The 22,961-nt window shown below is 37.9% G+C and overlaps 8 protein-coding genes across 10 annotated transcripts in view; 4 read left to right on the top strand and 4 right to left on the bottom strand.

Moving 5' to 3' along the window:
- Fur2 (furin-like protease 2) overlaps positions 1-2,031 on the top strand; it is a 213,005-nt gene extending 210,974 nt beyond the window's left edge. For all 3 annotated transcript variants that reach the window (XM_076386351.1, XM_076386353.1, XM_076386350.1), the window contains 5 exons: positions 169-637; positions 747-946; positions 1,011-1,292; positions 1,438-1,655; positions 1,899-2,031. In XM_076386351.1, coding sequence (XP_076242466.1) covers positions 169-637; positions 747-946; positions 1,011-1,292; positions 1,438-1,655; positions 1,899-2,006 — 1,277 coding nt within the window. In that variant the 3' untranslated portion in view covers positions 2,007-2,031. The remainder of the gene's footprint in view (positions 1-168; positions 638-746; positions 947-1,010; positions 1,293-1,437; positions 1,656-1,898) is intronic.
- Positions 2,032-7,035: 5,004 nt separating this feature from the next.
- On the bottom strand, positions 7,036-8,339 carry LOC143184728 (uncharacterized). Its single transcript, XM_076387179.1, has 4 exons — positions 8,168-8,339; positions 7,894-8,074; positions 7,377-7,591; positions 7,036-7,263 (listed from the first exon to the last, which is right to left on the bottom strand). Exons 1-4 carry the CDS (start codon positions 8,180-8,182, stop codon positions 7,105-7,107), a joined length of 570 nt encoding a protein of 189 aa, XP_076243294.1. The 5' UTR covers positions 8,183-8,339; the 3' UTR covers positions 7,036-7,104.
- A 1,557-nt stretch (positions 8,340-9,896) lies between these two features.
- On the bottom strand, positions 9,897-10,344 carry LOC143184352 (histone H3). Its single transcript, XM_076386516.1, has one exon. The coding sequence runs from the start codon at positions 10,305-10,307 to the stop codon at positions 9,897-9,899; it is 411 nt and encodes a 136-aa protein (XP_076242631.1). The 5' UTR covers positions 10,308-10,344.
- Positions 10,345-10,555: 211 nt separating this feature from the next.
- On the top strand, positions 10,556-11,006 carry LOC143184541 (histone H4). The gene has a single exon (XM_076386858.1). The coding sequence runs from the start codon at positions 10,556-10,558 to the stop codon at positions 10,865-10,867; it is 312 nt and encodes a 103-aa protein (XP_076242973.1). The 3' UTR covers positions 10,868-11,006.
- A 1,352-nt stretch (positions 11,007-12,358) lies between these two features.
- LOC143184445 (histone H4) lies at positions 12,359-13,381 on the top strand. Its single transcript, XM_076386675.1, has one exon. It carries the CDS (start codon positions 12,441-12,443, stop codon positions 12,750-12,752), a length of 312 nt encoding a protein of 103 aa, XP_076242790.1. The 5' UTR covers positions 12,359-12,440; the 3' UTR covers positions 12,753-13,381.
- An 814-nt stretch (positions 13,382-14,195) lies between these two features.
- On the bottom strand, positions 14,196-14,665 carry LOC143184496 (histone H2A). Its single transcript, XM_076386771.1, has one exon. The coding sequence runs from the start codon at positions 14,663-14,665 to the stop codon at positions 14,291-14,293; it is 375 nt and encodes a 124-aa protein (XP_076242886.1). The 3' UTR covers positions 14,196-14,290.
- A 243-nt stretch (positions 14,666-14,908) lies between these two features.
- LOC143184528 (histone H2B) lies at positions 14,909-15,605 on the top strand. Its single transcript, XM_076386834.1, has one exon. The coding sequence runs from the start codon at positions 14,909-14,911 to the stop codon at positions 15,278-15,280; it is 372 nt and encodes a 123-aa protein (XP_076242949.1). The 3' UTR covers positions 15,281-15,605.
- Positions 15,606-16,550: 945 nt separating this feature from the next.
- Positions 16,551-17,820, bottom strand: LOC143184478 (uncharacterized). Its single transcript, XM_076386735.1, has one exon. The coding sequence runs from the start codon at positions 17,750-17,752 to the stop codon at positions 17,087-17,089; it is 666 nt and encodes a 221-aa protein (XP_076242850.1). The 5' UTR covers positions 17,753-17,820; the 3' UTR covers positions 16,551-17,086.
- Between the last annotated feature and the right edge of the window lie 5,141 nt (positions 17,821-22,961).

The raw sequence follows: 22,961 nt of genomic DNA, 5'->3' as shown, positions 1-22,961 counted from the left end.
TCGTGGAGATATAATACCCTAGAGTCTTAGAAACAAAAGACTCAGTCTTAAAATAATAGTGCCCAATTTCAATCTTCAAGGCATTTTTAATCTGTCACTTGTCTACCCTATGTGTATCCAGCCTTAAAATGTTATTTTTACTTAAAATAACTATTCCATAATTGCCAGGAACTTGTCGAGCATCCTGTCCACCCGGATACAGCGCAGACAAGAAGCGACGAGAGTGTGCACCGTGTCCTCCAGGGTGTGCAACTTGTGTCACGTCGACCTGCACGAGTTGCAATCAAGGTTGGAGTTTAAACGAGGAGGGTCTCTGTGCTCCAGAGCATCGTGATCGCTGTGCCACATCTGAATATTATGAAAACGAAAACTGCAAGTCTTGTCATACCTCGTGTAAGACTTGTGCCGGTTCAACAGAAAACGATTGCATTTCCTGTCACACCTCTTTCCTTCTGCAAGGAAAGCGTTGCGTCTACCAATGCGATGATGGCTATTACTCAGTCGCGCAACCATCAGGACCTGCGTGTATACCTTGCCTGCATACTTGCAAGACGTGCGTGTCCCGACTGAATTGCACTGCTTGTCACGAAGGGTTGCAACTCCAGAGTGGGGAATGTAGGTCGTCCTGCGCTCAAGGGTACGTTCATTGACTAGACGTTATTTTTATGAACTGCTTTCTGATATTAAACTTGAAGAACTGCCAAGGATTTACTGCTCAGCACTCATCGAAATTAATACACATGCAGGTACTACAGCGACAGGGGTCAATGTGCCAAGTGTTACTTGTCCTGCAAAACATGTTCCGGGCCCAGGAGAGATCAATGTGTGACTTGTCCGCGTGGCTGGCAACTAGCTGCAGGAGAATGTCACCCAGAATGCCCTGAGGGATTCTTCAAATCTAATTTCGGCTGCCAAAAATGCCACCACTATTGCCGCACTTGTAAAGGTAATCTAAGGGTTTTCTTCAATCTTGAGGAGATGTATATTCCTAACGTATGATCATATTACAGAAGAAGGCCCATTGGAATGCACGTCCTGCCCACCACACTCCATGCTGGAAGGTGGTTTGTGCATGGAATGCCTTGGTGCACAGTATTATGATCCTCTCACGCAACTCTGTAAGAACTGTCATTCCGACTGTCGAAGATGTACTGGTCCTGGAAAATTCAGTTGTGCGGCGTGCTCACCGCCGTTACACTTGGATAAGTTAAATAATCAGTGCGTACCCTGCTGCAGTGGTAACGAGAAAGGAGCACAAACTGAAGAGTGTTGCCTCTGTGATCCAGAAACTGGTGAGAATAATCTTGATTTTTTTCTATATGACGATACGTAGTGTTCTTGCAGTTAATATTTACAGACCTAGGTTTAGGTCTCTTAGGACTCTAGGTTTATATTGGAATAAGTTAGAGTAACACTTTGATTTTTTGGCCATTCTAGGTGGCTGCAGGAACAGCTCACCAGCTGGCAAAAGAAGGGTACCAGGGTCAGAGTTCGTTTCAGCCGACACGGCGATATCCGAAGTCTACGCAAATTATGAAGGAACAACTGACAAAAATGATTCAGCGTTATTAGCCATGACAGCAACCACAACCATAGCTGTTGCCATTTGTTTGGTATCGGTTGCGTTGTTTGCAACCATATTCATAGCACTTCAGGTGTGTTAAGTAAATCAGAACCATTTTTGTATCCACCCTTAGATTTAAAGAAGTGTTTTTAAGTTTAAATCCAAGCCCCCTAATCTTAGCAATATTCAAACTTCTGAACCCCTTTATTTCGAGCTCTTCCTAGATAGAAGGTATACAGACATTGCTACTCCACCTTACCCTCCAGCTACCCCTACTAATTTCCTACTTTAGATTCTCTTAATCTACACGAGGCACTTATTTGTCCCTTTACAGACGATGTCAGGCAGAAGAGAAGCAAATAAGGGTTATACACAGCTGGCTGTTCGAGTGGAGCCTCCCGATGACGCTGACGCTGACGACACAACAGAGCTGATGACCTAAATACCCCTGAGCTGACTGACAATGGGACCTCTCGTCGAGGGCTTTGATGAAGGTCGATCGGTCTCGACCACGACATGTGTGGCTTTAGGCTCAAGACCAACTGTGCTCCGATAAAACCTAAGTGGTCCGAGACGAAGGAATGAAGAAGAAAATTAGGACAGAGTACACGTTGAAGGTCAGGAAAACCATCAAGAGACAGTGTTGAAGAAAGGAACAGAGGAAGTGAAAGGATCAAGAAGGTTCATTCAAACCGTGATAGTAAAGACACTCTTCTTTTTCGGCGCACTGTATGGAAAAGTGTGGCTGTTGTTCACTAATTGATAGTGCTGTTGCGTGCGCGTCGTGTGAATGGCGGTGAATAACGTGTTTAGGTATACTTTTTTTAACGGTTAGGCGCGTTACTGATCTTGTCAGTGTGCAACGCCGAATAACGTTCATAGGATTAACAAATGAACAGAAAGAGTGACAGACATTCTAAGTGCCTGATTTACACCACCCTTAACAGTGCTCTTTCGTCTGCCCTTTTTATTATTTTATGGTTGAACAATTACCTCTATGGGGAACAATGCGTTCGATCGTCTGCGAGCCAGAGTTCAAAAGCTGACCACGTGTCACGTGAATGCAGGTGATTTAGAGATGAATTAGGTTTACATGATAGTTAGAAACAATGTTGATGCTTGATAGGTGTTCCATGTTGAGAGCTTGGGGTCAGCTCTGCGTATTGATTTTAATTATGGACCAGTTAAATGTACTTACAGTGCTGCTGCACGAAACAGGTGGAAAAGGGGAAAGTGTCCATGGAGAACTGTAGATCAGAAGAAGTGATAAGGATAGGAAGAGGGAAACATTTTTATAGCTTCGTTCCCGCGCAACGAATCAACTTGTCCCTGATTTTATCGGCGTGTTATCAGTCATTCCGCCATGTTCGACCAGTCGACAGCCAGCTGCATTTTTGTAACTGTTTGTTGTTATTGCTCCATTGTCTATGCATTTTGTTTTGTTTAGTATGCTATGTATTTTTCGCGTTACTCTTACTTCATTCGTATTGTTTACTATAAAAAAAAGGGAAACAAGAGAAAAAAAGAAAACGATACGAACAGGTGAAACGATCCTCAGTAAATCGGTACCTTGAACAGTTACTGTCCGCGCCTACCGTGTGAACATTGAATTTCTCCTTGTGATTTGATATAAAACTATTATTGTACTTTTATGATGAACATGATTATAAATATATACATATACATATATATATATATATACATATATATATCTATACATACACATGCTCAGGTGTTTAAATATATTCTGAGTTTGTGTTTTCACTGGACTGTTATTGATTTTTATTTTATAAAATAGTCTTACTTTACAAGATTATACAAATAATCTTTGTACATGCAGGGTATATATGAAACAGTCGAACAAAATTTAGGAGATAACATGACATAGTACATTGAAATATGAACCACTTGCGCTGCAAGTATTGAACCACTAAATGCAAAATTTTGTTCCACGTTATTTGTATCAGACCCTTTTTCCCCACTTATCACTGAACAATCTGTATTCTATGACCAACTGGTAACCAATAATTTTGTCCTTGCCTGTTCCTATTTGCTTTTGAAAGCCTCATTCTATAGACTTCGCAAATCCTAGTGCCCTGTCAATAGAATGTTAGCAAGACTATTCGTCTCTAACAACAGATTTTTTATTCAGAAACTTTTATATATATCGCCTTACAACTACTATCAGTCAGAAAGTAGAGAAAAAGTCGAAGATAGATTACTGCATATAACTTTTCAGGTTTAAATTTTGTTCTGTATTGTTTAGAATAGAAAAATCTTTTCCAAAACCTAATAGCATAATCAATAGTTATAAAGGAACAGTTAAAGAAGACCACAAATATATTGATGCTATAAAGCAAAACGTTAAATAGACTAAATATTTATTGACAAAAATTTGTTTGATGACCTAGAAATATTCTAGGATACAAGTACCTCCCTTTTTCTAAGTACTGATAATGCAAGAAAATTACAGACTCTTAAAGTTTCTATATTTATGTGGTCATCGATAAACAATTTTCAATTTGCTGCTTAGAGCATTGCCCCATTGTCTTTTTTAACTCATGACACGCCTTTTTTAATTCAATTTGCCTTTAAGTAATAACTTAAATTTAATTTAAATTTCAAGTTCCCGAAACTTTTCTGCAAGTGAATCCCCAGCACTGCCTTTCCATCATAAACACCAAACGCCTGTTTTTCTAGATTCCAGTTTTCACGTGACCAGGTGAGATCCTTTCAAAATCGCGTAGGATCGACGCAAAATTATCGCCGAACCAGTACAATTAGAGCGATAGCGCGATAAAACCGTGATACACGTGCCAAGGGGATTTGTCTTTGCGAATTTACGACATCCGCTTACGCAACGACACCCCAGCTGATAAAAGTAGGGATAGGCAAATTATCGTTAGAGAATTTATCGGCTAGCCCGTTATCCCGATCAGCTTCAGCAACGCTCGTCGATTGCAACTTTCGAGATAAATCCACCGCCATTTGTTTCGCCTAGATTACTATATTACAGATGCACGAGAGGAAAAGCAGGTACGTGAAAAGCCTATTATGGTATAATCAGAACAAGTGGTTACCAATGAAAAAAGAAACACTGTTTCCTTAACCCCTTATCGCGCATGCTCAAGTGCACTCAGGTACTTTTCATATTACAAAAAAAAAATCGATTCTTAAGAGGTTTTTAATCCGCGTATCGCTGATTTTTATTACGATGAAATGCAAGAAATAGTTAAAAAGTAAAGAATTTTTTTTCATCTAAAATTTACATTTTCTAAGAATAATCTATGAATTTTATTGCACAGTATAAAGGTTAAGTTAAAAATCATGTAAATAACAAAATTACAGTGTTATTTCTCCCCTATGCACAAGACGCAAAACATAATACTCGACTGAACGCTATGATAAACGAAAGATAAATATGAATTTGTAATAATCTGTGTTACTAACCTACAATTGGTTCGCGACCCTTCTAGGCCTGCAGTTGATCAAATTCATGATGCGCTTGGTAGCAGCAAAAAAGGCTGATGGAGTCATTCAGCAAATCAACACACTCCACTTTTATATTTCGACAATATCACTGTTCTTTAAAATGCACAAACTCGACGAAACGCGCGTTACTTTTTCGAACTCCCTCGTTTGGCGCTTTTATTCGCGCTGTTCCGCCTTGCGTGCAGTATCCCCACTTCCCCAAAATTTACCTTTGCGCACGTCTAACGGTTTTTTTAAAATACAAAATACAATATTTTTTGCCACGATACTATTGACTGTACTGCTATTGACTGTAGTCCAAATAGCAGTACATTTAAATATTATTTGCTAATGGAATGAAATTTTACTTACATATCATAGATGGCTTGGGAATCAAAATTGATGACCTGGGAATCCAATATTTGCTTCACGAGTGATAATTTCGTTCTCCAACCGCGATTGTCACTCTCCAGTTTACACAATATTTAGTAGCTGTTTCAAAACCTTCAGATGAATCGCGAATTAGTGATGAGAATAATATAATAAACGCCCGAATGCTGATTTCTACAGAAACTCACAATTCCTTGCAACACAGTTCGAAGATTGATCGATTTTGTTCGAAAGCGTGAACGATTCTAATTTCACGAATACTGGAAGTGATTTTTTGAGAGATCACTTTTGTTCTAAGGTACGAATAATTCTAACTTCCCGAACGCGATTTTCTCACGAGATCGATTCTGGTCAACGCTTGATCGATATCTGTCTTTCCGAACGCTGGAGGACTTCCTTATCCCCTCTCCTCACGTTTAAGGGTGTTCTTTCGACCGTGCGTCGTGCGCCGCGCGTGCGATTTCTTTCTGTCCTGGCGCTGGAGGAGAAGGTGCGCCTTGAGATTTCCACGTTGGAAAAACGATGGAAAATCTTTCTAGGACAAACAGAAACATGTGATCCCCATTAACAGCGCTGGATTTTCGAGAGTCTGCTAACGGTAAGGACTTTATGACTGTATTGTTCTCCAACTGTCTCCGACCCTCGCGGAAGAACCGACGCGAACGATTAAGGTTAGGACGCAAGTGAACTGATAAAACACTGGAAAAAGTATCTCAATTAACATTAAAATATAGCAATCTCAAAATGGGATAAAGATCTTTGAATTATTGATTATTTTCAAATACAACTATAGAAATGTGTATACATACTTGAGAAGCTTCGTAAGGAAGAAATTTATACAAATGAATTATGTTTTAAAGAGTCTAAAAGAGAAACTCGTGTTATACAAACTTTTAGCTTTCGACGAAACAGTATGCTTCATGAATGCATAAATGAAAAAATATTGTCGTCTATATATTTCATTATTTCGGGAAACAAAAATTATAGAGGTTAGATAAAATGTAGTCCACTAATGCAACTTCCATCATCAAATGTGTTCAGGATTATAAAATATGGATCTGAAAGTATAGAATTAATGAAATATGGTAGGTCATGAAACATTTCTGTTTTTTAAATAAAATATATGTGGTTGGAATTTCAAACGATTTGTTTTTATAATGATGTTTCGTAAGCTGATGGAACAATTTTTTTCGCTAATTTGGCGTACTTATTCCACATAAGAATACGAAAATTTGCTGTTTTCCTGACCCTCAAATACATATTCATATGTATAAATACATATTTTGTATCGAAATGCTGAAATTAAAATTATTTTACAGTCTCGCTTAATTTCCGTAATAATTGAAACTAATATAGACTAAATAAATATTTCAATTTTTTTTCTTAGACAAACTAAACGCGAGCAAACTACTATAATGTTATTAAATATATATATTTAATATTTAAAGAATTCTCAAATATTGTCCATTATATGTACATTTCAATAGAATACGTGTTTTAAAAATAATTCAAAAGGAGCACGGTTTTTTTTTTAATTTTAACGTGTTATTCCTCCTTAATTCTTCATATTTTCTTATTGTCAGATCCTCCCTACAGCATAGGATCACATTTTATAGCATCGAGTTCAAAATTTTTTAACACATAACACCACAGCAGAATTTTTATGTAAAAATCTTCGATCAGTAAGAATGATCTGGGTTCACGTCATTTGGGACAGATGTGGCTTCGTATGCCAGTCGTTCAGCTTCTCTTTGAGCAGCAATTACGGCATGCTCCTCGGCGATTCTCTGGTACAGTCGAGCGTGTTTGTCCTTCGCTCTCCCCACACTCGCGGAGTCCTGCAAGATAGCGTGTTCAAGTGAAAGCCGTTACAAATGATTTTCTGTTGCTTCCCAACAATTTGTGGGCTAGCTATTCTAAATTAACATAAAGGTGATTAGAGGATAATTACCCGTGGCAGGTTTGCTGGCACGCCACGAGAATTCTCCTCAGCAATCTTCTGGTACAGTCTGAAGTGTTTCTCCTTAGCCAACTGCACCGCCTCAGAATCAACAGGTTGGGCAATCGTGTCCTCGTAATTGATTAAGGAAGCATGAAATCCGGTTTCATCAGCCGAATATTGCACTGTCCGCACTTTATGCTTGGGATCAACAAAAGAGTAGTAACCTGGAAAGTGAAATTAAAGAAACCAGCGTTTGAAACGAGTATGAACCAGATCTGAATAGAAATCGAGCGAGCCTAATGATTCAAAGCAGGATAAAGAGGCAACTAAAAAGTTTCTAATTCAATTTTGCTAAAAGAATTGGTATTCTTGGTTTAATCAGGACGTCACTTTTGTTAGGAATGGTCGTTCTCGTGAGATCTGTTTACTGTATCTATTCTAGGGTTTCTGCTAGACTAGGTACTCAAAAGTCTCTTCAGGGACCATGCTCACCCATGACACTCATCACACTTGAGATCTTAATTACCTTGAACGTGACCAGTTCCATCTCCAGATTCTTCGTGAACACGATCGACCCTGCCTGGAAATCGTCCTGCTTGATACTGGAAACTATAGGGTCTGGGAACTGGAGGAGGTGTCGTCGTCGAATATTCTGACAAAAGATGCGACACGTCCCCTAGGCAAGGGCTAATCAGAACGATTGCGATCTGACTCGAAAATAATGGCAAGCGAATTATATACAACGATAAGTTAAGAATAATAAGAAGTAGTTTCGCTGGCTATGGAATTAGGGTACGTACGATTAGGTTCTTCATTGTCAGTCAGCAACGCTACTTCTCGGACGAATCGGCATGCACTGGGATTTTCAAAGTGAAAGTAACGTAAAGAGAGGAAAAGGTGGTGGGAATACGTGTTGGGCCTGTTTTATATATCTTTTTCCTTTGCGATGACATCACTGAAAAGAAAGGACTAGTAGCAGCCTTTCGGAAGACATGGGTCCTTTGACCTTGACACTATCTCTGTATCACATTTATGTAATGGTATATACAGGGTGATTCCAATAACTGGGACTGCTTATAACGGTGTTCCGATTGAAGTTAAGAAAATTGTACAAAAACATTTTATCAACGATTTCTGTGTTATACTGTGTATAAAATGTATGAAGTAAGGTTACTGAAAACTCCATACTTTTCTTAATATTTTTTATCGCGTTATTTAATTATTCTGCTGTAATTTTTTTCTAGTTTCAACTGAAATAGAGTTATGGTCTATTCCATTTGAGTGTTGTTTGCGAGTGTTTCAATCGATCCATGAGTTTTTTGGTTTTTTCATAGAAAGGGTGGGCGTTGGTAATGGTTTTTAACAAATTCGCAGCCGTTGACGTAATGTTGTATATCTTCTGCTGAACCACACAACTGCTGACATCATCGGAATTAAATTTTTATGTCTAATATGAGATAGTTGCAAACTATGTTTTAAATTAATTTTTTTAATTTTCATTTTACATTCCAAAAATAAAGCACTATTTCTTTTGTGCGACATTATTTTAATATGATTCGGTTATAACAAAATTAATCCAAAATTTGATTGGCAACTAATAATAACAACAAGAAACACGGGAAATCTTTATCGAAGTAAAAAGGTCTGACCTCGAGTGGCATATGTGGAATACACTTTCGATCTAAATCAGCTATCATGAGTGAGGAACTCAAATGGTTAAAACTCTTGATGTACAAGTGGATTTTGCATACGACCAGCAGATAAAGGAACCTGCATTACCAACTTAGCGTGCGAGACTCGCACTTGATGGAAAGATGGAGACACCGATCTACTACCTACACAGAGTAACAATAAACCGACACTCAACACACTGGCACATACACACTTAAAACAAGAAAATTGGATTTTTATGTCGAATTAAAAGAAATAGTAGAAAGCGATATTACTAAGCCTAAGTGCCCTTCTAAGTGAACTGATCCTGAATGCTAGCCGATTTTGTTCTTAGCAGAAGGCTGAATCTTTGTAAAGCTTCAGCGTTTTTTAAACTGACCAGTAATTGGTTAATAATTGCTAATAAAACTAACCTAACAATGGATCAGAGACCATCGGCACCTCCCTTGCTTTTCGCCGTTAACACACTGTTTTGGTAAGGGAGGTGACCAATACCTTCAGTCTGAAAGGGACGTGTACAACTGTTGCAGTAACGGAAATTCCCTCCAAGTAACATCTGCGTGCCACGTGTCGGTTCTAGTACCGACATTTTGACTTAACCTTTGGAAACCCCGCGGTTTATGACCTACCCTTTGGAAACCCCGAGGTTTATGATACGTTGAGTGAAGTGAGTGAAGTGAGCGAAGTGAGTGATAATCGTATCATGGAATGTTAATTTTAAAGTTGAACAAAATTCAGATCCTTTCATTTGTAAAGCGTTAAAGCTTAGATGTTCAGATATCAAACACAGAGCTGTTTTTTCGTTTGGAAAATATTGTTGGCCCTGAAAAGGGCCGATTGTATATTCTTTGTAAGAACTTAAGCTCTCTCTCCTCGAATTCTGCGAGCGAGTTGAATGTCCTTTGGCATGATGGTGACTCTCTTGGCGTGGATAGCGCAAAGGTTAGTATCCTCGAAGAGACCTACGAGGTATGCTTCACTAGCTTCTTGAAGCGCCATTACAGCAGAGCTCTGGAACCGGAGATCGGTCTTGAAGTCCTGCGCGATCTCACGAACAAGTCGTTGGAACGGCAACTTCCTGATCAAGAGCTCAGTACTCTTCTGGTATCTACGAATTTCTCGCAGAGCGACGGTTCCAGGCCTGTATCGATGAGGCTTCTTGACTCCTCCGGTTGCTGGTGCGCTCTTCCGCGCAGCCTTGGTCGCCAGTTGTTTACGCGGCGCCTTGCCACCGGTAGATTTTCTCGCAGTCTGCTTGGTACGAGCCATGTCGTCTTCAAGAAAGATGCAGTTGAAGTATACTCAGTGCTGGTTAGCGAAATAATGTGCTACGAGGCCAAAAAGCGCTGCTTATATGCCCTGCCGACTGGCGCTGCACGCAGTGGTGGGGAGACAGTTGCGCAATACACGATGCGCAGACAGTGCAGCGCCAAAGCATATAAGCAGGGCGTTCAGTTCTCGAATAGTATAGTCGTTTTGACTGCCACGTTGAACGTATTTACGTACTTCTGATCACAATGACTGGTCGTGGAAAGGGAGGAAAGGGATTGGGAAAGGGAGGAGCGAAGAGACACAGGAAGGTTTTGCGTGATAACATTCAAGGCATTACCAAGCCCGCCATTCGCAGATTGGCTCGAAGAGGTGGCGTGAAGAGAATCAGTGGATTGATTTATGAGGAAACACGTGGAGTACTCAAGGTTTTTCTCGAAAACGTAATTCGGGATGCCGTCACTTACACTGAGCACGCCAAAAGGAAGACCGTGACTGCTATGGACGTGGTCTACGCACTAAAACGCCAAGGCAGAACCTTGTACGGTTTTGGCGGTTAAATCCTTTCATAGGAGAACTGAACTTTACAATCGGCCCTTATCAGGGCCAACAAATCTTTCCTAATGTATGCAACTTTGGTTTACAACATGACAATTTTATAATATTATAGTCCAACAACCGTAAAAGAAGAGCAAGAAATGTAATGAAGTAATGTCATTAGAAATAAGTTCAAATTAGATTCGATATTTTTCTACTTCTTAGTTTTAAAACTGAAAAAATACAAACGTTAAGTCGTTTTTCGCTCTAAAGTCGTGACTTATGTTGCTCGTACTACAGAAGAGAAGAGAAGAGAATGCAGATGTTCCATTCGACGCCATTGCTCGTTTTCGTCTTCACTTCCACTTGCATGCGCAAGTAGATTGCGCATTGGTTTAATATACTCGAGTCATATGATGTCGTGTAACCAACATTATATTTTTCATTATGAACTTCTGCTTAAGCTTCAATTTGTAAGTGCTCAATATTTGGTACATCCTTAATCTTATTCTTTACCTTCCTCTAATATTTGCGCAGAAGAATGCGTAGACGTATGAGAAAACGTTTTTTCCGGACGTATTTCGTGCCACCTCGAAGTGAAACTTCTGTATGCTTCGTTATATTATGGCTCAACGAACGTTCTCGGCCCCACAAAAAATCCAACACGCAGCTGGTCGGTTTCTATTAGGGGGACAGAACCCTTCGTTGATCCAAGTGCCCTTCTAAAGGGGGGAAAGGACCGCCTGGCTATGCAGCCAAACAAAGGCCCTCTCAGTTGGCCTCGAACCCCATGAACATACAATAAATGCAGGCAGCATCAGGAATGCTTGCCAGGTAGGAAAAGTTCCCCGAAACACGTTTCAACGTTAAATTCTAACTATGTTTGGAACGATATTGGCGGCACACTTTATATCCTGAAATATTATGGAACGTACTCCGAATCAGTATATTACACTTCGACAACGAGAATTGTTGAAAAAATTAAGCAAATGTTTCTATGTTAAAATTTTGGAGTAATGATATTTAATTTCTTTCTTGATTTTTGGATATTCAAAGCAAAGTTACTCCAAAATACTACAGGGATTCATTCTAAGACCATGAGAATCATATATAATTGAATTGATAGAAATAAAGAGATATGTCTCAACTTTTTAAATCCTGAATAATACTATTGTAAAAATGATTATACAAATGGAACATAATGTTAAGTATAAATATTTCTCCAATTCTCTGATTCCAAGATTACTCAAATTTTCGAGTTTGAAGCTTTCAAAGATTCGAAGCTACCAAATTTTCAAATTTCAAAATCGATGAATATCCAAGGTGCCAAATTTTCAAATATTTAAAATACAAGCATTCAATTTTTTGAATTTTCAACCAATCAACAGGCTCTTGTTAGGCAGTTATATTTTACTACACATTCAGAATCGCTTCTGCACGTAACCTCGAATCAATACGTAGCAAGCAGCCATTGGTTGAAACAGAAGTGGAGGGGAGTGCACCTTCCAACAAGATATAAAAGCGCGGTCAGGAGAGTTGCTACGTCAATTCTACCCGATATTTTGAGTTGGAGCAGAGTACGAAGCAAAGTTCAAAATGACTGGTCGTGGAAAGGGAGGAAAGGGATTGGGAAAAGGAGGAGCGAAGCGTCACAGGAAGGTTCTGCGTGATAACATCCAAGGAATCACAAAGCCCGCCATTCGTCGATTGGCTCGTCGTGGCGGAGTGAAACGTATCTCGGGTTTGATTTACGAAGAAACCCGTGGTGTGCTGAAAGTGTTCCTTGAGAACGTGATCCGTGACGCTGTCACCTACACCGAACACGCCAAACGCAAAACCGTAACGGCCATGGATGTGGTCTACGCCCTGAAGAGACAAGGACGTACTCTCTACGGTTTTGGAGGTTAAAAAGCGCCTACAACTTGCGCTTTATTGCGATCTTCACACAAACGGCTCTTTTCAGAGCCACAATATTCCTTTAACTGAGAACATCTTCGTTCACCTAATATCAAATATTTATAAGTTTGAATATCATTCATTGAAAAACGGTTCAAATAAATAAAAGTGAATTTTCTATACCTCTTGTAACTTATCAGAATTGAAGACTCTTTTTGGAGTTAAAATAATAAATTGTGTATGTATACTATTTTTAGTTGTATTCCTGAGAAGTTAAGTTTATGCTCGATATATGAAAATTGAATTGAGTGTGCTTATATCGAATTGTTATCTAAATGCGATAGAAATTTTTATTTTTATCTAATGCAAAGTCGGAGTAGGTATCGACTCAATGAGTGAAAAAGAGATTACGTCGCGGCGTTGCGATGTTGTCACGCTTCAACATCTCGCCAGAAACTCTCATGGAGTGCGACGTTGCCACGTGTGATCCCATCGATAGAATTTTCTATTTAATCATTAAGATAAGAAAAAGTGTTTTTTATTCTCTAATACAAATTAATGGAATTTTATTAGTATTATTGTTTATTTTGTTATTTTATTTCGAAAAATAATTTAATAAATAATCATATTCTATAGAAGTAGATGTTCTCTACGTTCTCAAATCGTAATAATTATTTATATATTTAATAATATTTTTAAGCGAAATAAAATTGTTAAATAATAATAATTAAAAATAATGAACTTGAATATTACTTCTACTAGTTATTCTTATTTTCATTTCAGGTCAAATTACCCTAGACTTAGTTTTATTGTTAGTTTAAGGATTAAATTGTATTGCTATATTAGTTATTATTAATATTATAGTTCTTTTATAAAGTAATAAAAGTTATTCTTAAATTCAGTTTGCTGTAAGAATTCTTCGTTCTTCATTGAAACAAGCATGCCGAATACCTGCAGACAATTCACAGCCCGTACCTCGAACCCTACAAAAGGGACGCCAGATGGTTGCCAACTGCGACCTTGAAAGGGAATGTTGAGGGGTGCCAAACAAAAACAGACCCCTGTACAATTTCATGAGAAACCTCTCTTCTCAATTCGTTAAAGTCAGAACTCAAAAAGGATCAGAAATTAATAAATCTACACAAAAATGAAAATCTGCAACTAATGCAACTCAAAAAAAAGTTCAAAACTGACAATACAAATTTTTGAAGAGTATCCTTAAGAAAGGTAGTTTTCAAAAAAGGCCATAAGAGATTGCGTAAACTCCAAACCTCAAAACAATAAAAAAAGACTCCAAAATAATTAAAAGAATTGGCCCAAGTAAGAAACGTATGAAGAGACACAGATGGGCTCAAAGGCCCAAGTAATAAACTTTTATGACAAGTTATGTATGAGCTCAAAGGCCCAAAGTTAAAATTTTATGACGAGTTATGCATGGATTCAAAGATCCAAAGTAAAAAACTTTATAAATGTTAATCAAGTGAGATTATTCCCATGTTTAAAAATAATTGTTGGCCCTGAAAAGGGCCGTTTGATATCGTCAGTCAGAATTATGCTTTCTTCTCCGTCTTCTTCGGCAGCAAAACTGCTTGAATATTCGGCAGAACGCCTCCCTGCGCAATGGTCACGCCAGAGAGCAACTTGTTCAACTCCTCGTCGTTCCTGATAGCCAATTGCAAATGGCGGGGAATGATCCTGGTCTTCTTGTTGTCACGAGCAGCGTTGCCCGCCAACTCAAGAACTTCAGCTGCCAAGTACTCCATAACGGCGGCAAGATAAACAGGAGCACCAGCACCGACACGCTCGGCGTAATTGCCTTTGCGCAAAAGTCGGTGAATACGACCCACGGGGAATTGGAGGCCAGCCCTGTTGGACCTGGACTTCGCCTTTCCCTTAACTTTCCCGCCTTTTCCGCGTCCAGACATGTTGAATCGAAGGTTTAGTAACGGTACAACGTTCTACAACGAGAGCGTACTAAATAATGATTTCAAGCTGCGCAACAGCGGTATAAATAGGGGCAGCAGGTAGCGCGCGCCGACCAATCGGAGCGCACCGCCTGCTGCGCGCAGCTGACGCAAAACGATATATATACTGAGCCCCAAGACCTGAAAGTCACTCACTCAGAGGAACTTGACTCGTAAGCATCTCTGTGCATCGAAGATTCAACCATGCCGCCGAAGACTAGTGGAAAGGCAGTGAAGAAGGCCGGCAAGGCTCAGAAAAATATCAGTAAGGCTGATAAGAAGAAGAAGCGCAGGAGGAAGGAGAGCTACGCAATCTATATTTACAAAGTACTGAAGCAAGTCCACCCGGACACTGGAATCTCCAGCAAGGCCATGAGCATCATGAACAGTTTTGTTAATGATGTTTTTGAACGCATCGCTGCTGAAGCTTCCCGCTTGGCCCATTACAATAAGAGGTCGACCATTACCTCTCGGGAAATTCAGACAGCTGTGAGGCTGTTGCTGCCTGGTGAATTGGCCAAGCACGCCGTTTCTGAGGGAACAAAGGCTGTCACCAAGTACACCAGCTCCAAATAAACACTTATGTGTTTCCTAAATCGGCCCTTTTCAGGGCCACAAATATTTCAAACGTGGAATTCTCTTGTTTTTACACACTTTAACATATGAGATTTTTGTGTGAATGTTTTGGAGTAAGTATTAACTGGAATAATTGGTTACCAACCTTTAAATTTTCCTTTCCTAAGAATGAAGAAACTGGTCTATACTGTTAGAGCAATATCACAGAATACTTAGAAAATGTAGAATATTTAGATTTGGTTGCTGCACTTCAAGGCAGTACACTCAATGCAGGTAGTAACAAGTATATACGTATTTTGTGCTTGTACAAAATCCCACTGCGCATGTCGGGTATTGGTACAGATGAGAACTTAAACTACAAGATTAACATAATCAGGCATTCAAAAATTGTAACTTGGATATGAGTTTGTGGTAAATTTAATTTAAGTTACACGATTCCGAACGATTCAAGTATATAAAACCAATGCGCATTTTCACTGCGCAGACAGCCATAACTAGAAATGGCGTCGAGTGAAACTTCTGTATTTCATTCTGCTGGGCTATGATTCGGTCATCTTTTTCATGAATTCTGTACTTAAAAAGCACTGCGTTCGAAATATTCCCCCTAGCTGCTTATCTCAGCATTTCTGTCTCTTCATATACATATTTATTTACAAATATATCTTACGTTTATTAATTCATTTGTTATAGGTTAATAATTTTGAATTTTAGGAAGAAGCGCCATCGATTGATTGTTCATTGTTTAGAAACTAATAAAACCTCTATACAAGAATGTTATATAGAAATGTAGAATATTCTGTTTAAAATGGTTCATAAACATTTATTATCGTCTAAGCTACAAAAATGATTGTTTAGTCAATTTCTTAAAAAAACATAGAAAACTAAGAAATCGCATTATGAAAGTGTAAAATGAATTCTAATTTTGAAAATTAACAATAAACGCAATCTTTAAAATATTTCCTACCCTAAAATGTTTCCTTCTCAGTAGATACATCTACGTATTCTACAAACTTGAGAATAAATTTAAAATTGAAAAGTAGAATAACGGTTTGAGGTAGAATTTATTGATCATGTAACGGTATTTTTATAGGTTATGTTCGTCATATATCGATATACTTATTGAATCAGTAGCATACCCTATAACAGAAACGTAATACAAAAGCACGTTCTATAGGGATATTAGAATATTTTTCAGTCTTGTGAAATCAAATATAAATTTCTTATACTCTATCAAATTATAGATAACAAATTAAAACAAAACACCAAGACATTATCTCAAATATCCATTTATTTCAATTTGATAACTATACTCGAACATTTATTCAAGTATATTACATCCATACGTTTACATTCATCGACAAATCGGAATAAAAAAAAATTTAACTTCCATCTTTACTACATCTACATACATAACCTAAAACTTACTCTAAACATTCTGTATAAAAATTTACCTATGCTAATCATTCTCGCTAGGTATTTACAAGTATCACAGCAGGGTTCAGACCGCAGCTAATATGTTCACAGTCCACACAACGCGTTCTCAGTCACCCTTGCATTGAGGAAAGTGATACAAGTTTAACCAAACCTAACAACATAGCAAAAAAAAGGCAAAGAAAATACTTTTTTTTTTAAATTTAACAAAAATCTAATGAACATCGCCAGAAGTCATTATTGAAATTAACCTGACCCATAGAGTATGGGTCATAGGACTGTGAACGTGTTAATACTGCCCCGTTATAATCAGAAAATCGTTCCTCGTCGAGAGACCGTTTGTGGCCCTGAAAAGGGCCATTTTTGTTTTCGCGATTATTTCTTCGCTGAAGCCTTCACGGTCTTCGAGGCGGTCTTCTTGGGTTTCGGGGCCTTAGTCTTCGCCGCTGGAGCCTTAGCTGTTTTCTTGCTCCTGGATAGGGCCCTGGGTTCAACTGCAGGCTTGGCCTTCTCGACCTTAGCCTTCTCCGCCGTTTTAGCGGGAGACTTCTTCGGGGTTGCCTTCTTAGTTTCGGTCTTCTTCGGGCTGGCCTTCTTCACGGCCGCAGGCTTGCGCTGAGCTATCTTCTTCTCAACAGCCTTGGGCTTAGCTGGGGCAGCCTTAACCTTTGGGACCTTGGGCTTGGTCTCGGTACCCTTACCCACGGACAGCTTGAACGATCCCGAAGCACCTTTGCCTTTCGTCTGAACTACAGCACCGGATGTGACGGCAGACTTCAAGTACCTCTTAATGAAGGGTGCCATTTTCTCTCCATCCACCTTGTAGGTTGAGGCGATGTACTTTTTGATGGCCTGGACGGATGAACCCTTGCGATCCTTCAGCTCTCTGATGGCGGCATTCACCATCTCAGAAGTTCTTGGATGAGAGGCCTTCGACTTCTTGCCTTTCGCAGACTTAGCCTTGGAGGCGGTCTTTTTCGCTGGACTGTTGCTGGTCTCGGTCTCCATGCTTCCAGCGTTGGCTTTATCTTCCTGAGTCATGACTTCAAGCGACTACAAGATTCTCTTCAACGACTTTACAAATCTTACAAAGCAGTAAGCTCAATAGAGATCACTGGACTTGCCACATGCATTTCTGGGCGTCCGAGGAAGAGTAGATACGTCCTAAGCGCGGACCATGGAGAGAGGCCCAGCGATATGTTGAGCAGCTAGTTTCTCAAAAAACCGCCAAGCAGTGAACGATCCTTCACTTCGACATGCGATTTCTGAGTCAATAAGGATGCTGGAGGTTCGATTAAGGAGTCAATTAAAGGCCACGTGTGTCTAGTTTGAGCGAATAGTTTTCATTGCTCGATAACCGCGATTAGTTCTCGAGGACGCCACCATTTCTCGACGAGTGTCTTTCGGTGGATCAGGAGAGCTTGCGGAAAAATGGCAAAAAATGATAAATTATCGCAGAAATATGTTGATATTTTAATCAAAAATGGTCCTAATGGGAATGACGTTTCTCACTATACCCTTTTTTTCCACTTTACTTCGTTCTCTGCTTCGATATATCGAGTTTAAAATAGGTGCTGCCGGAATACGGTTCCTGTGGCTAGAGCATACTATTGCGTCTCTTGTTATTTTGCAATTCGATGATATACAATACAAAATTCGTATACTTTTCGTAAAATAACGATTTTGTATTGCGATAAAGGGTTAGAATTATAAATATAGGAGAGATAAAAATCATAAAGAGTTGATTTGAGACGTTTCTGTTGAACGTAAGGCAAGAAAATCATAACCTCATTGAGTGGCAACGAAAGGCGATTTTTTATTATTATTTAAGGAATATTATAATTATATAGGCAAATGAAAATTATGATCTTTATCTCAGGCAGGCATTCTCTGGTAAAGAGGTACTGACTTTGAAACCTAAATGTTTAAGTAAAATACAAATACTGCGATTGCAGCATGACTTGGCTATCTAACAATTTTTATGTTTGCTACTTTGCATGAATCATTGTGTAATGTTTACGAAAATGGATCGCATGTAAAAATCATCCAAAATTGTTCCTTTTGTTCTGTTAGGTCATACAATGTTCAGTGCAGTCGATCTTGCATTACAAAATGACTGCCATATGCGTTCCTCAAGGTACAAAAATGGACACATTGATTATTTCCTGCAAACATCGACTCAATTCAATATAAATTATTGCCATAATCAAATTATTGCAAATTATATCAAATTATTGCAATGAAAACCCAGAAATGAGATCATTTTAGTGCGAAATGTGAATAATTGTTCGGAAAAAATAGTACCCAATCGAGGAGGGTAGACATTTTGCTATGCATACTCTTTGCAAATGGCTGCAAAATGGTAGATCCTTTAACAATAAACTGTTAAGGCATATTGTAGTTTTCTCGAATAATAGAATTAGCCAAAAGATACATAAAGGTGAGGCACACCTGCTATAACCGCGCCGCGCAAATGAATTTTCGGGTTGCGCGGCCTGCTTTGTACGAAATAATTCCTATTGGCGCAGTTGCGCCGCGCGTCGTCCTTAAAACCAATCAAAAGGGTCGAAATTTATAACCAACTCTGAATTGGCGGGATATTAGGTATTGCTACATATGAACACGAATAAAATCGTGGCAATTGTTACAAGAAACGACAGTAACTGTACTGTTACTCTACACCTGTTATTATAGATAATGTAAATTGAATTATAATTGCACTTTCTTGTCGACTTAAATTATGTATTCTGTTAGGAAAAAATACTGTTCGCGTTGCCTACTTACAAATTAGTGCTGAATCCCTAACCTCGTATGCATGTATATATATATATATACACACACACACACACACACATGGTCAACGGTCAAACAAAGGAATGCACTAACATACTCCAATTCAAGAAAAAGTATCCCCATAGGGAAGAGATAATATTAGGGCCAATTTGATCATTCCTTTCAAGTAACTCCTTTCCAGATCTGCACAGTATCTACTTTTGTCAGGGGGCTTAGAATAATCCTTTTCCCGACCAGGATTAAGAGGGAGGCTAGGGGGGTGCTATAGCCCCGAGCCTCACTCGTTAAGGGGCCCCATTTTTTCATATAGCAATCTAAATTTCTGCAGCTACTCAAGAGAACAAATATTTTCGACTTATTAGAATTTTTTTCAAATGTCTTTCGTTTTCTTACTTTGAAACTGACAAAAGATCGAAGATAAGTAGTCATCTTTTATCAAATCTTCTCAAAAAGTAAAAAATATCTTACCTCAGACATTATGATCCCCCCACCGTTTCTCCTGGTATTTTATATCATGGGTATTGCTAAGACTGGGGCCTTAGAAAACCTTACTCCATCCCTGCTTGTTTCTTAAGGTTATTAAAAAAGGATTTGTAAAAGGACCTCTTCTTGTCTGAGGATATATTAAATTTCTCAAAGTATATACAAATAGAAAATTAGTTTAAACAAGGAGATACATTAATAGTTGAGTAATTATTATACAAAATTATAAAATTGAATAATTACAAGAGCGCTTCTTCAGGTTTCTTTAGAAGAGAGATCTTAGAGTGTCATGGCGACCGAATCACATGATTTTCTTGAGAATCCACCCGGAAGTGGAACCGTTCGAGAGATAAATGTCGTCATTAAATAAATGAATACTTATAGCAAAAGTAAGTTTTTTACACAATGAGTGACCATGAATAGAAAAAGGGGGAGCAATTTTTTATATCAATTATTTATTTTCCATACAAATTATAAACATGTTTTTCAAATACTGTACATATACTGAATTCTATTATATTTTTAAACCTCTAATTTAATGATATATCATTTCGTTCTTTATTTATTCGTTAAATCAACTACTTTGATCCTCGCTTCGTTTTATTTATGATAATATACAGGTAGATCTCATTCTTTCTGATCAGTATTTCACTCAATCATTTTAATAATCAAGCTCAATTCATTGATATGGCAGTTCCAGGATATGAAGAAATAGAACTTTCAAATATGCATCGAGTTTTTTTTCCCCACGAACTATTTAACGATACGCTGATAAAGATTGTAGTCAATGCTTTCATAGAGAGATATTTTATAATAATTTAAACAAACTTCTCGATGAACATAGAAATGCTAACCTGATACAATTACATCGCATTTTTAATGCAACGTGTATCGCGAGACAAATAAACATCTTTAAATTACATAACTGTTTTCTTATTGAATAAGTCTCTATGAAAATACAGACGAAAAGTTTTCGTTTGAATTCCAAAGTATGAGGGCATTTTTACGAGTTACAAAAGTAAAGAAACTTTCTCTTCTCGCAATACTTCGTTACAATACACAAACGTAGCCACTGGAACTTTTCTTTTGATGATCTTGTTGTGTAAATATGTACAAAGTTATTTAACAAATTTCGGTTCAATCGTTATGTACTGTGTACAGCTCGAATGTCTCTTTTCTCCTAATCTACTTCTGCGTTTGTATCTTGGATTTCAATTTTTCTTCTGATATCATCAATATAGAGTGAGAGAGTGCTATTTTCTATCTTCACAGAAGACATAGATAAATATATATTTTCATAATCTTTCCTTATAAATGTAATTCGCTTACTTTAAAGTCATTATTCGTAAATGTTAATAATATTTAGCGTCGGTGCTCCTTTTTCGCGATTTCATGCTCCTCCCATATCCATTTTTTTTTTTATCCATGAAATAAAAATTCGTATAACCGAAACGACGGTTGAGTATCTTTTTAAAAAATATTGCATAATTTCTCGGTTCCTCGACAATAACATCTCATTGCGAGTCGATTTGAAACCACGAGATGCGCTTCCATCGAAATCACGATTAAACGAACTCATGTTTTCTGAGAAGAGAGATCTGCATATTTATGCATATTTATTATATAGATGAATTTATATAAACTTTACGTAAGGACATCTCTGTGGTTCCAAATCCACTTTAACATACACACAATTTAGCAAAATTACAATGTATACATATAATATGTAAAAACAAGGCTTACGATCAAATTATTACAAAAAAAAACGAAAGGTAACAATAAGTAAAAATTATGAAAGCTGCCGGTTATCAAACGAAAGCCGCATGTAAGTTCCTTCGTTATATTCAGTCGATCGCCTAGCAAATTCGATTCTCACCCCAAAATAAAAAGCGACATATTTCTGACTAAAAGAGAGATCAAAATACATTGCCACTTGTTGCGTAAAAGTTAATTAAAATTAAGAATACAGTAAGTATTATTAGTAGATCCCTTAAAGTATATATGATTCTTTCCTGGTATATCTTAATAGTCAGTGCGCCTTGCAGGCAAGTACTGGTTTGGAACACACAATTGATCAGATTAAAGAATACGTAAAAAAAGAAAGAAGTTTTTTGTGCAGTTGCACATGTAAACTGTTACTGCGAGAGATGTGACTAAAGTAAGATTAATTGCAGGATTAAAAATGGTCCTCTACTTTCTTAAACAACTGTTACCATAACTGTAAAACAATCTTTGCGTGAAACCTCTGTGGTCCATGAGAAGTGAGAAATGAGACATTAAGTACGAAACATATTGTCAAGCAAGATTTTCAAAACACCGTAAAAGTATGTTCATATTTAGAGAACTGTAATAAAGTGAAGCTCTTTGACATGATAGAGAATCGAAGACAAGTAACAGGGTTCAACGTCGCACTGTCAACTTTTAAAAGCGAAAACTCTGCCACTTGCTTCGACTCTCTGATATAGTCGGATGGTATTGCTGTACGAGTGTAGTAGAAAGATAAAAACGAACGAAATACGCTAAGTAAGAAAATCATTCGCATAAGAACTATAGAAAAAGAATATCTTCGAGTACGAAATAAATTGATTACAAGAGATACAAACACATCCCTCTAATCTAAGTGTCGCTGCTTAAAAGTGTATGAATTTTTGTATAACTGTGGATGATAAGATTTAAAAAATATTTTCTTTCATCTGATCATTGAGAAATAAAAAAGCTTTGCAGCGAAGAGTCTTACTGTTAGTCGAAGTATAGCTAAAAAAAAGAATAATTCTACGACACAAAGCTTAAGGAAAGGTGTGTAACAGTTTTCACTATGTTATCCTTGACTTTGCTCAATCTTGATCGTAAAAAGCAATTATAAAGAATGATAATGTAACCAAGGAGACTTAGGAAATCATAATGGCTCTCTATTAATCTTCGATTTTGTTTAAAACTTAGAAATCACTTAGATAACTTTATACACGATCATTTA

This window comes from Calliopsis andreniformis, chromosome 10 (genome assembly GCF_051401765.1).
Source record: "Calliopsis andreniformis isolate RMS-2024a chromosome 10, iyCalAndr_principal, whole genome shotgun sequence".
NCBI classification, from domain to species: domain Eukaryota; kingdom Metazoa; phylum Arthropoda; class Insecta; order Hymenoptera; family Andrenidae; genus Calliopsis; species Calliopsis andreniformis.
Note: the sequence above shows the minus strand (reverse complement) of the source record. Positions and strands in the feature narration are given on the sequence as shown.

What these genes read in the sequence shown, in the direction of transcription:
- LOC143184728 (XM_076387179.1), bottom strand. An exon ending in TGGAACTGGTCACGTTCAAG is followed by an intron (nt 7,592 to 7,893) that starts GTAATTAAGATC and finishes TTCACTTTCCAG; the next exon opens with GTTACTACTCTTTTGTTGAT. An exon ending in TGCCAGCAAACCTGCCACGG is followed by an intron (nt 7,264 to 7,376) that starts GTAATTATCCTC and finishes GCTATCTTGCAG; the next exon opens with GACTCCGCGAGTGTGGGGAG.
- LOC143184352 (XM_076386516.1), bottom strand. Translation starts at nt 10,307, where the DNA reads ATGGCTCGTACCAAGCAGACTGCGAGAAAATCTACCGGTGGCAAGGCG.
- LOC143184541 (XM_076386858.1), top strand. Translation starts at nt 10,556, where the DNA reads ATGACTGGTCGTGGAAAGGGAGGAAAGGGATTGGGAAAGGGAGGAGCG.
- LOC143184445 (XM_076386675.1), top strand. Translation starts at nt 12,441, where the DNA reads ATGACTGGTCGTGGAAAGGGAGGAAAGGGATTGGGAAAAGGAGGAGCG.
- LOC143184496 (XM_076386771.1), bottom strand. Translation starts at nt 14,665, where the DNA reads ATGTCTGGACGCGGAAAAGGCGGGAAAGTTAAGGGAAAGGCGAAGTCC.
- LOC143184528 (XM_076386834.1), top strand. Translation starts at nt 14,909, where the DNA reads ATGCCGCCGAAGACTAGTGGAAAGGCAGTGAAGAAGGCCGGCAAGGCT.
- LOC143184478 (XM_076386735.1), bottom strand. Translation starts at nt 17,752, where the DNA reads ATGACTCAGGAAGATAAAGCCAACGCTGGAAGCATGGAGACCGAGACC.